The following is a 12,171-nucleotide window of genomic DNA, read 5'->3' on the forward strand; positions in this document are numbered from 1 at the left end:
ATCTAATTCAATCCATCTCAGGGCCCCACCAAGTCTCAATGACTCAAGTGTCCCAGTGGGAGGAAGACTGGGGACCTTTCTCCCTCAGTGGGCTTCAATCTCCTCGAACCCGTACATTCTGGACTTGATAGGAGAAGGGTACAGGTTGGAGTTCGACTCCAGTTCCTTGCCAGGTATCTGGTAACCAACCTTCCCAAAGATCTGGAAAAGGCACAGGCTCTGTGTGGCCTAATTGGAGACATGGTAGATCAGCAGGTCCTTATTTGAGTTCCCCAGAATGAGCAGGGGAGGGGGTGTTATTGCCATGTTTTTGTAGTGAAAAAGCCCTCGGGCACGTTTCGCCTTATCCTAAACCTGCGCCCTCTCAATCAGTCTCTTAAGGTACAAACACTTCAGGATGGAATCGATCTTCTCTGTAAGGAACATCCTTTACCCAGATTGTTTGATGGCTACGCTGGATCTGAGGGATGCGTATCTTCACATTCCCATTCAACATGCTTGTCAGAAATACCTAAGAATAGCGGTAAGGATGGGTTCAGAGATCCACCACTGGCAGTGTTGGGCTCTACCTTTTGGTCTGGCCTCAGCACCAAAAATTTTTGCGAAAGTGCTCACGGAAGCCTTAGCTCCTCTAAGAATGAGGTCTATTACAATTGTCCCCTATCTGTACGATCTCTTCGTGGCCAGGTCTCACCAACAGTTGACAGAGGATCTGCGAGTTGCTCAGGACTTCCTTCAGAGTCTTGGGTGGCTCGTAAACAGGGACAAGTCATGTTTAGCTCCCTCCCAGAGAGAGAGTTACCTATCTGGGTGCGGGATTTCCTCGGTAGAGAGAAAGATCTTCCTTCCACGAGAAAAAATTCTCAGGATAGATCAGGTGCCGACAGAGTTGCAGAGCAATTTGTCTGCGACAATAAGGGATATCATGAGGGCAGTGGGTCTCAGGACATCATGTTTCCCAGCTGTCCCCTGGGCAAGATTCCACCAACGGCCACTGCAGGCTTTTCTTCTGAGGGTTTGGAACGGGGACAGATCTGCTCTGGATCTTGCAGTTTGGCTCCCGTCCAATCTAGCCAAGGGTCTGCAGTGGAACACATCTAATCCGGTTATCATTACGACTGAGCCAGCATCTTTGGTTGGGGAGCCCATCTAGGCGACAGAGTGGCCCAAGGGTTGTGATCCATGGAGGAAGCTCAGAGATCCTTGAATCAAAGAGAGCTTCTAGCAGTCCAGTGAGTGTTGGATGCCTTTCAGGCAGATCTAATAGACTGTAATCTGCAGATCCATTCAGACAATATGGCTACGGTGGCATACATCAACAAGCAGGGGGGTACACGAAACCCTCCTCTTCAAGCAATCACGGACAGCATTCTATCTTGGGCCGAGCAAAACTTGCATTCGATATCTTCCATCCATCTGAAAGGAGCGCAGAATTCCCTAGCGGACTTTCTAAGTCAAGCACAACGAATGGTCTCTCAACCAGGAAGTGTTTGCGACCATCACTCTGAAGTGGGGCATGTTGGAGGCCGATCTCTTTGCTTCCCAGGAAAACAGGAAGGTCAGCCAGTTCATCTCCCTAAATCCGCAAGGTCAGGCTTTGGGTGTAGATGCATTCGCAAGCGCGTGGGAGTTCATTCTCTGTTATGAGTTTCCTCCAGTGACGCTGATCCCAGCAGTCCTGCAGAAGTTTCTGCTAGAAAGGATCTGCTCTGGATCTTGCAGTCTGGCTCACGTCCAATCTAGCCAAGGGTCTGGAGTGGAACACATCTAATCCGGTTATCATTACGACTGTGCCAGCATCTTTGTTTGGGGAGCCCATCTAGGCGACAGAGTGGCCCAAGGGTCATGATCCATGGAGGAAGCTTAAGGTCTGGAAAAGATTCAACTTCTGGTTGTTAGGTAAGGGTCGGAGCCCTCCAGATATCCCGGCGGTGTTATATTTCTTCCAGGATGGGGCAGATCAGGGCTTTTCGTTTAACACTTGACAGGTGCAGTCCTCAGCTCTTAGTGTTTTCCTTCAGGTCCCCCTCCAGCTAGATCTCTTTATCACAGATTTTTTCAGGGCTCTTTCCAAGTCCAGGCCGGTGGTGGTCAGGTCCTGTCCAGTTTGGGATCTGTCTTTGTTTCTAAAAGCTTTGGTCCTTTGTCCCTTTGAACCTCTGGAGAAATAAAGTTTTTAACTCTAAAAACTGTATTTTTGGTAGCAATCACATCGGCCCGTAGGGTGAATGAATTGCAGGCGCTTTCCATTAAGAAGCCTTTTTTGGCAGTTTTCAAGGATAGAATTGTGCTCAAAACAGATCCTGGGTTTCGTCCCATAGTTTCCTCCTCCTTTAATAGGTCTCAAGATATAATTTTTCTGACCTTCTGTTCTGCTCCCACAAGCAAGGAGGAGGAAAGATTAGGTTTATTGGATGTTAGAAGGAGCCTTTTAGCCTATCATAGTAGATCCTGAGAGTTCAGAAATTCAGATTCTATTTTTGTTCTTTTTGAGGGAGCGCGGAAGGGTTCCAAGGCTTCCACATCCTCTATAGCTAGATGGATTAGGATGGCTATTAAAGAATCATATAATTTATTAGAAATTCCGCCCCCATTTGTTAATGCACACTCAACCAGGTCCTTGTCAGCATCCTGGGCCGAGAGAGCCAGTGCCTCACCACAACAGATCTGTAAGGTGGCCACCTGGTCCAGCTTTTCTACTTTCGTGAAGCATTATTGCCTGGATCTGCTTTCTAGTGCAGATCAGTCCTCCAGGCAGTAGCCCTGCCCTAGTTGGTAAGTTCTTGATTATCGTGTCAAGGTGGCAGTTCTGGAAGACGTTTTGAGAAAACCAGAGTTAGACTTACCAGTAACAACTTTTCTATCAGTCTTCCAGGACAGCCGGGATTTCCCACCCTACGATTGTATGGTAATGTATGTTTATGCATAAATGGTAATGTCTTTTAGTGTCTTCCTGTGGTTCTTGAGTAAAACTGAGGAGGGAAGCCTGGAAGTCCACCTTTTAAAGTGCTGTGCTTAAATGTTTCCTGTCCCAGAGGGAGGAGCCCTACATCTCAAGAGGGCTGTCCTGAAAGACTTGTAGGGAAGGAGTTACCGGTAAGTCTAACTCTGGATTTTGTGTCTCAGCAGCAACTGTATTTTGTGTTTGGCTGCTAGGCACACTATCCTATTTTACATTTATCAATTTTCTTTCCTGTTAGGTAAAAAAAATCCGGTTGGGCTTTAGTGTCTCAGACTGTGATGTACTGTACCTTGCATATCTGGCACCCAGGGGAAATCATTTTTTTTCCCAACACAACCCCCTATCCCCAACAAAAATGATCCAGAGCAATAAAACAGCAGCAGCAGTGCAACCCCCTAAATTTTGGGTGTGGCCAGACACATAAATGGGCATTGTAAAATAAAACCTGAGCCTATTCTTCCTATTCACACCATACATACATACAGTATATTGCCAAAAGTATTGGGACACCCCTCCAAATCATTGGATACAAGTGTTCCAATCACCTCCATGGCCACAGGTGTATAAAATCAAGCAACAGGCATGCAGACTGCTTCTACAAACATTTGTGAAAGAAAGGGTTGCTCTCAGGAGCTCAGTGAATTCAAGTGTAGTACCACGACAGGTTGCCACCTGTGAAATAAGTCCATCCATGAAATTTCTTTGCTACTAAATATTCCACAGTCAACTACCCATATTGGAGATACAGGCAGACAGCTACACAGACAGTCTGCACTGCTGATTGTGGGTGCAATGCTTTACAGGCTCCTAAAAAAAATAATAATAAATGCATATTTTTTACCTAAAAAAAAGTGCAGTTATTTATTATAAAAGTGAACTTATCCTTTAAGTATCTCGGACGATACATTTAAATATCTAGTGTAGCAAAACACCTGCCTTGTTTTCATTATTTTTTTTTTTTTAGCCTATTCTACCTGCTACATGTTTACATACTATCCTGGTGCTAGCCAATGTTTACCAAAATATGCTTAACCATTTCAATACCAGGCAATTTTACACCTTCCGGCCCAGGCCATTTTTCACGTTTCAGCGCTCTCACATTTTGAATGACAATTGCGCGGTCATACAACATTGTACCCAAACTAAAATTTTATCATTTTCTTCACACAACTAGAGCTTTCTTTTGGTGGTATTTAATCACCGCTGGGGTTTTTATTTTTTGCTAAATTAACAAAAAAAGACCAAAAATGTTTAAAAATATAACACGTTTTTCTTTGTTTCTGTTATAAAAGTTTACAAATAAATAATTGTTCTTCATAAATTTAGGTCGAGATGTATTCTGCTACATGTCTTTGGTGAAAATAACCCAAATTAGGATGTATTATTTAGTTTGTAGGAAAGTTATAGAGTTCACAAACTATGGTATAGATCTGATTATTGATCAATCCTGAAGTACTGACAGCCAATCTACTTTCTTGAGGTCTAAGAATGTCAGAATAGTACAGATATCCCCCAAATGACCCCTTTTTGCAGAGTAGACAGTCCGACGTACTTCATAAGAGGCATGGCGAGTTTTTTGAAGTTGTATTTTTTTTGTCATAATTTTTCGGAAAATGAAAAAATAAAAAAAATTATTTTCACTTTTTTTTTTTTACATACTGTCACCAGTGCAGTACAGCATCATCATATAACTGGCATGGCGGTGAACAGGGACACTGACTGGTGACAGCATGAAAAAAAAAAATATATATATTTTTTATTTATTTTATTATTTTTAATTTTTTATTACTTTTTTTAATTTTTTTTTAAGATTTCTTTTTCATATTTTACTATGACCAAAGTAGTACAATGTTACCATAGTAACATTGTACTACTTTGGGGAAGTGATCAGTATTTTTTATTTTTTTTTTACACAATTTGCTTATAGCAAAGAAATACTTTGCTATAAGCAAGCATTTACCTGAATGAAATGGATTCATTCAGCTTTTTTTTTTTTTGTGCTTAGCTGTGATTTGGTCACAGCTAATCACATGACATGTGCATGTGATTAGCTGTGACCATTCACAGCTAGGCACTAGTATACAATGGATGGCATCATGAATGAAGCCATCCATTGTATACAACTGTCATGTGACCTGCTGTGATTGGTCACAGCAGGTCACATGGTACCTGCAACGGGGGCCAGTACTCAGATCTGTCATCGGCCGTGTCCGAGGTACACGGCCGGTGACAGATCGCGCCGCTCTGCATTAGCGCAAACTGCGCATGTGCGGGAGCACGCCAAATGGCGTGCACCCGGAGTGCAGAAGCACTTTTGAAGCCGCCAAACGGCCATTGGCCGGGCGGCTAATGGTTAAAATGATATTAAATTTTGTTTTGATAAATGAGATGCTAATAACAGAACTTACATGTACTTAGGGTGTTTTTTTTTTGTTTTTAAATCTTTTTCCTCTGAGCTTCCCAACTCTCCGCCCTGGCCATGCTGCCAATTATGTTGGTGCCTCCTGTGCCTAGTGGGACCTATGGAGTCCCACAGGAGTCTCCTGTACTTCCACGCTTCTGTTTGGAACTACAGTGTTACATTGAGCTAATCAGATCACCGCATACATACTCAGCACAAGAGAGACATATGGCCACAGTCATGCTTCTCCTCCTTCACACAGAGGAGACTCCTGCAGGATTTCAAAAATAAGAAATGTACTTTAATTTTACTCTAAGAACATAACTCTGATGTTTTTGAAAAATTGGATGCATAAGAAAATGTACCCCGGTCCCCAGCACTGCAGGTCAAAGAACTAAATATAGTTTGTTAAAGTAAATGCTTGAGGTGATTGTAGCCGTGTTAGTGCACTTGCGACAGAAACAATTGAGTACTGTCCGTGATTCTTTTTTTATTTGCACTAACATACAATTTTCAGGACAAGCTTTCGGGGTATGTCCCCTTCTTCAAGCAAGTACTGCTTGGACCTTAAAGTAAATGTAAACCTAACCACTAAAATCTCAAATGAGCCTGAAAAGCCTATTTTTATTTTAATTGCTAGCTTTCATTAGAAAAATGGGGGAAAATGTCTGTGCGTCTTATGGAGCGAATATGGAGCAGCCGGCCCAGTATTCCCCCCGTCACCGCCGTGTTACAATACCGGGCCGGCCGCTACTGTGCAGAAGAACCTGCTCCTCAGTCCTACCTGTTCACCTGTTCCTTGGTCCAGCAGTGTCCTGCTTTTACCAGCCGTCTTCTCTCCCCGGCATCTTCAGTGTGGGCACCCGGCTGTGACAGCTTGCGGCTTCACAGCCGGGTGCCCACTGCGCATGTGCGAGAAGCACTGTGCTTTGTGAATGGCCCCGTATTCTTGTGGGACCTGTCACGTGTCCCACAAGACTACGTGGAAGGAGGTGGGAGGAAAACTCTGAGGAAGTGGGAGCGGGTACCTGTCAAATTCGGGTACTCGCCCTCCCTCCCTCCCTCCCTAAAGGTCTGCAGTCTCTGGTCATCTCCTGTACTGTGTCTGCAGTCTCTGGTCATCTCCTGTACTATGTCCGCAGTCTCTGGTCATCTCCTGTACTATGTCCGCAGTCTCTGGTCATCTCCTGTACTGTGTTCGCAGTCTCTGGTCATCTCCTGTACTGTGTCCGCAGTCTCTGATCATCTCCTGTACTGTGTCCGCAATCTCTGGTCATCTGTACTATGTCCGCAGTCTCTGGTCATCTCCTGTACTATGTCCGCAGTCTCTGGTCATCTCCTGTACTATGTCCGCATTCTCTGATCATCTCCTGTACTGTGTCCGCAGTCTCTGGTCATCTCCTGTACTGTGTCCGCAGTCTCTGGTCATCTCCTGTACTGTGTCCGCAGTCTCTGGTCATCTCCTGTACTGTGTCCGCAGTCTCTGGTCATCTCCTGTACTGTGTCCGCAGTCTCTGGTCATCTCCTGTACTGTGTCCACAGTCTCTGGTCATCTCCTGTACTATGTCTGCAGTCTCTGGTTATCTCCTGTACTATGTCTGCAGTCTATTGGGTCAGAATTTTTTTTCTTGTTTTCCTCCTCTAAAATCTAGGTGCGTCTTATGGTCAGGTGCGTCTTATGTAGCGAAAAATACGGTATATAGGCACTTTGTGGTATGGGGTGACAATGCTCTGCTCCTGTCTCCCACAAGTGTCTCCTGTCTTTAAATAACCATGTCACACGCTCTCCCAAACCTAACTATATGCTTCTGTGCCGATGTCCATTTGCCCATATTCTTCTGTTGTCCCCATTTTTAAAAAATGCCTGTGAAAAAACAGCATGAGCCTAATTTTCCCAAAATCAGTTTCTTTAGCATAGATGCTGCTAGAATGCGCAGAAGGGGGCACATAGATGAAGAGGGCTTACAAGAGTACAAAGAACACTGTGTGGTCCACACTTAAAGGAAAACTGTCATGAGAGGTGTCATTCTGACCTCTCCTAAAAATGCTATGTCATTGTTAGATTGAGACCCTCTGCCTTAAATGCTTTAAGTTGATGACCAGGAACAAGTATACAGATAAAGACTTTTAATTTTTCCTTTAACTTGCTATATGTGGTTACTCTGCCAGGTCAGTGTCTCAGACAGCACTGAAGACCTCGTTAAGGAGGTCAGAAATGGCAGCCTCCACCTATCTGCATTGACAGATTTATTACTAGATCTGTAAAGAGATGACTTGTCTTCAAACCAGTATTAACTGCATATGTTAATATTCTTCACCAGCAAAGCTGTTTGGATCTGCTTAGATCCAGTGAAGTACAGTACCTTACTGATACTTATAACATCACAGTAATATTGGCAGGTACTTAATTATTACTGGCAATAGAAACACAAGAGGACTGACACTAATGTCACACAGATGTATTACAGCACTGCATTCTACAGTCATAAAATAATGACTTTGTGAACTTTCTATAGTCACTACACAGGAAACATATTTTCCTGTCACTTGGAAGTACTGTAAATCAGGGTTTTGCAGTTATGACTTTTTCATTTGCTTTTGTCTAGTGTTCAAAGAACATCTCATATGATAAGAAAATTTGCTTTGAAAAACCTGATTCCAAAAATCTAGTCAAGTGTTAAAGTGATATTAAAGTCACTTTTTTTTTTTGCTAAGTGAGCAGCTATAAGCAGAACTTACAGTATATGCTCTGTTGTTTTTATAATTTTTTTCCCCTGAGATTCATCCTCATACTGCCCTTCCACGAGCCCAGCCCAACTCGGTTCCCAGCACGAGATACACGAGCAGAGCAAGAGAGATACTGAGTAAAAGCCATGCCTATACCCAACATGGACAAAGACAGCTGTTAAGGCTTGACAGGGATTCTAACCCTTGCTTTCTCTACCAAAGCTAAAAAAAATATTCAAAGGAGTACCACTTAAAAGTATATAACTATTAATTTATAAAAATAAATGTCCAAATCAAACTCTCAACTAATAGTTATCTTCGGCTGGAAAATTATTTGATTGGTCATTACCGGTAACACCACCTGGATTATTCAAATAACAGCTCAAAGACAGAAGTGTAATAACCCATAACAAAAATAATTTACTATATTGAAGATTTTTAGATGATCGATTCTGATTGGTTTTTAGCATTTGTGATCAGCTCTTGCAGTTTATGGAATAAACCCACATATGGTATCACCTATGCTTCTGTAATAAAAAATTAGACCTGATGGCTGATCTGCCAAAAAAAAAGAATCCATGTGACTGCTTTGTGTTATTGGGGGATAAAGACTTTGTGTAGTGTCTCCCAGGTGCTTGCAGAATCAGTTAGTCCATTTTGCCTGCTGTTTTTTTAGTAAAGCAAATAAAAACTTCAATAGAATAATGAGACTGCTTTGTAATGGCTCCCATAAGTACAAATCGTACCTGAGTATGCTTGAAAATAAAAGAGGACACTGGAGTAATAAAATTTCTTGCTTTTACTAAAACTAAGTTCCAGTGGCAACTGTAAGATTTTGGATTTCTCATCACTTTTCCTCGCCATAAACCTGACACCACTCTATCCAGTCCTAAAAATTTTTTAGATAGTTTTAGATAAACCTTAAAGAATAATTTTACCTTTGGTAGATGTTGTTCTTTAAGTTGTGACCCACCCTCCTGTGTGCAGGTAACATGGTCCTATACTTCCTTCTGTCCCCATTCCAGCAATCATGGCCCTACCTGGTGCTGCAAGCCTTTCTTTCTAAAGCATCCCTGCTAGGGCCTCTTCATCCTGTGCATTCTTGCCACATCCCTATTCATTGCTAAGGGGAGCAGTACTCACGGGGGGCCTTGGAATGAATGGAGCTGCAATATGAAGATAACCTGGTGGGGACACTTATGGAAGAAAGACTATGCAGCTCTGAGCAGTGTTGCACAGTAAAAGTTGGTGAAAAAAACAAAAGAAAAAGAGCGCAACCTAAATATAATCTGAAGGTGGAATAAACACAAATGGGAGTACCAAAAACCATCAATATGAAGGAAAACACTTGTATATAAATACCATACAGATGGAACCCAATAGGGTTATAGAGATGAGAAAAATAATTAGAAAATGTTCTGTCAAACAATCACTGACAGGTGTGTAGCCAACAATGCTGTTGCAGTCCTGGTCACTTATGGCAGTCTTTCACTGGATTGACGCTTGGGTCCAGAAGGATACATGTAAGACGAGAGGAGAAAGGCACCTCTAAGTGTAAACTGTAAAAACTTGATTTATTGCACGTGAAAGACAGCAACTTACAGGAGGGTAGATAAAAAAGGCACTTCAATATCCATCAATGGGGTTTTAGCCACGGTGAATGGCATTATGTGCAATCCAGGATGATGATCTGTCATCTGTCAGTGTCAGGCATGAGCGGCTGGCAAGATCGAGGAGGTCTGGCACTGAGGCTTGGAACACATCGTGGAGTGCAGCGTGTGTGCAATGACATGGCGGGACGTCGTAGCAACGCGTTTCCTGAGCATGCTCTGTGAGATGGCAGTCCTAGCACATGCTATCTTGCTGGCCACTCATGCCTGACACTGACAAATGACAGATAATCATCCTGGATTGCACACAATGCTGTTCACCGTGGCTAAAACGCCATTGATGGCTATTGAAGTGCCTTTTTAATCTACCCTCCTGTAAGTTGCTATCTTTCATGTGCAATAAATCAAGTTTTTACAGTTTACACTTAGAGGCGCCTCTCTCCTCTCTTTTCTTACAGTAAAAGTTGGTGGAATGTGGAGTACTAGACCAGACAGGTTATCCTCAGGCCATTGGGGAAATGCCTTAGGCTAGGTTCACACTTGTGCATCTTGCATGGGCGTGGCAGCCCATTCATTTCAATGGGCTGCTGTACCTTCTGAAAATTCAGCGAAAAGGTCCCTGCACCATTTTTAAAAACTCTGTCCACACGGAAACCGCAAGTGTAGTGCAGTTCCCAGTGCAGGAAATCGTGCTCCGGTTTCTAGAGCATGGGGGTACCTTTAGGATTACCATCTCCTGAGCTGTGGCATGTTTTTCTGTGCGGGTGGCTGTGGTGGTGGGAACAGGTGCAGTCCCACAGTGGCAATCACCTGCACAGGTGTGAACCTAGCCTTAAGGCTATGTTCACACGGTACATCACATGTGATGCGCTTAAATAGCACAGCACCTGCGCCAAAAAGGCGCAGGACCCTTTTTTGGGTCCGCACTAAAATTGGATCGCATGGGTATTCACACCTATGCGATCCAATTCTGCACATTGCACCGCGTTTTGCAGACCGATTTCGGGGTGTTGTTAACTTAACATACACACCAGCATCGGTGCGATTCTGATGCGGTGCGGATTTCGCACAGAAAACGCTGCAAATTCCGCACTGCACCCAGCCTAAAGAACATTGTTCTCTACCTATTTATCTTTAAAATATATTGCCTGCTGTGCTGTGCATTTGTGAAACAACCTGGTATGGAATAGATGTTACAAATGATGAAATAGTTCAACATTACAGAAGAAATATTAGAGAAGTTTTATGAGCCTGTCACTGGCTACAAATTATGTGAATTTCAATTAAAACATTTCTTTTTTCTCTTCTTTAGTCTGTAAGGAGTATCTGCAGAGTTTTTACCAGTCTTTATTAGAAAAGAAATCAGAATTTACTCCAACTGCCATAGAGAAAGAATTAATCAACACATGCAGAGATGCTACAGGAAAAGAAAACCGCCTGGTAAGAATCAACATGTTTTTTTTCTGTGGCCAAATCTATCAGCGAGGCTTTGGTTCGAAGTGTACTTGGCAAAGTGACAAACATGTCCAAAGCACATTGATGTGTAGTGGAATATGCAAACTTTTGTTCCATTTTGCAAGCATACAAAAAGCAGGTAGAAGATTAACAAAATTGTTTTCCTTTCTGAATGCCAATATCCACATTTTTCAAACTAAAACTAAATAATATAATTGAACTTACAATTATACAATTCTTTGTGACTGTTCATCGTTTACTGTTATAATAGGGATCATATTTTTCCCAATATAATATTAAAAAGTAAATAATTTCACTGCCAAATCTAGATCTCTTTATTAAAACAAACAACTGCACTTCCTATGTACCCAAGTTGAATTTTAGTTAAAAAAAAAATAAACATTTTTTTCTCTAGGAAAAGCCATAATATACTGCATGGCTTTTGTACTTTGACCAAAAGGCTGAAAAGTGTCAATAAGGAGGCTTTTGATTAAGCCAACCTCCTCACTATAAAAGGAAGGGGGGCAGAAGAGAAATAAGTCCATTGAATTGGAAGCTGTTGCAAGGAAATCAGTCAAATTGCACAAGGACAGAATGATTTATTGCTTTTTGGGAAAACCATCCCATTGCTGCCTTTTTATTTTTTTTATTTACTTTAGGTACTTGTATAGCTTCGTCAATTTACACAGTGCTTTACATGTACTATATATATTGTACATTCACATCAGTCCCTAAGCCTCAAGGAGTGAACAGTCCAAGGTTCCTAATTCACATTTATACATACACATACTAGGGCCAATTTAGACAGGATCCAATTAACCTACCAGCATGTCTTTGGACTGTGGGAGGAAAACTGAGTACCCAGAGGAAACCCACGCAGGCACAGGGAAACATGTAAACTCCAAGCAGGTGGTGCCATGGCTGGGATTCAAACCAATGACCCTAGTGCTGCCAGGTGCTATTGCTAACCCTTTAGCCACTGTGCTGCCCACAGCAGCACAGTATTGTTATTATAT

General features: G+C 42.5%; 1 protein-coding gene across 1 annotated transcript in view; it reads left to right on the plus strand.

Annotated features, from left to right (window-relative positions):
- CDNF (cerebral dopamine neurotrophic factor) overlaps positions 1-12,171 on the plus strand; it is a 53,614-nt gene that overhangs the window by 13,167 nt on the left and 28,276 nt on the right. Inside the window, exon 2 of the mRNA XM_089686084.1 lies at positions 11,013-11,140. Within this exon, the coding sequence (XP_089542210.1) occupies positions 11,013-11,140 (128 nt within the window). The remainder of the gene's footprint in view (positions 1-11,012; positions 11,141-12,171) is intronic.

Source organism: Staurois parvus, unplaced genomic scaffold, assembly GCF_062004578.1.
Source record: "Staurois parvus isolate SC_StPar_1 unplaced genomic scaffold, SC_StPar_1.0 ptg000019l, whole genome shotgun sequence".
Taxonomy (NCBI): domain Eukaryota; kingdom Metazoa; phylum Chordata; class Amphibia; order Anura; family Ranidae; genus Staurois; species Staurois parvus.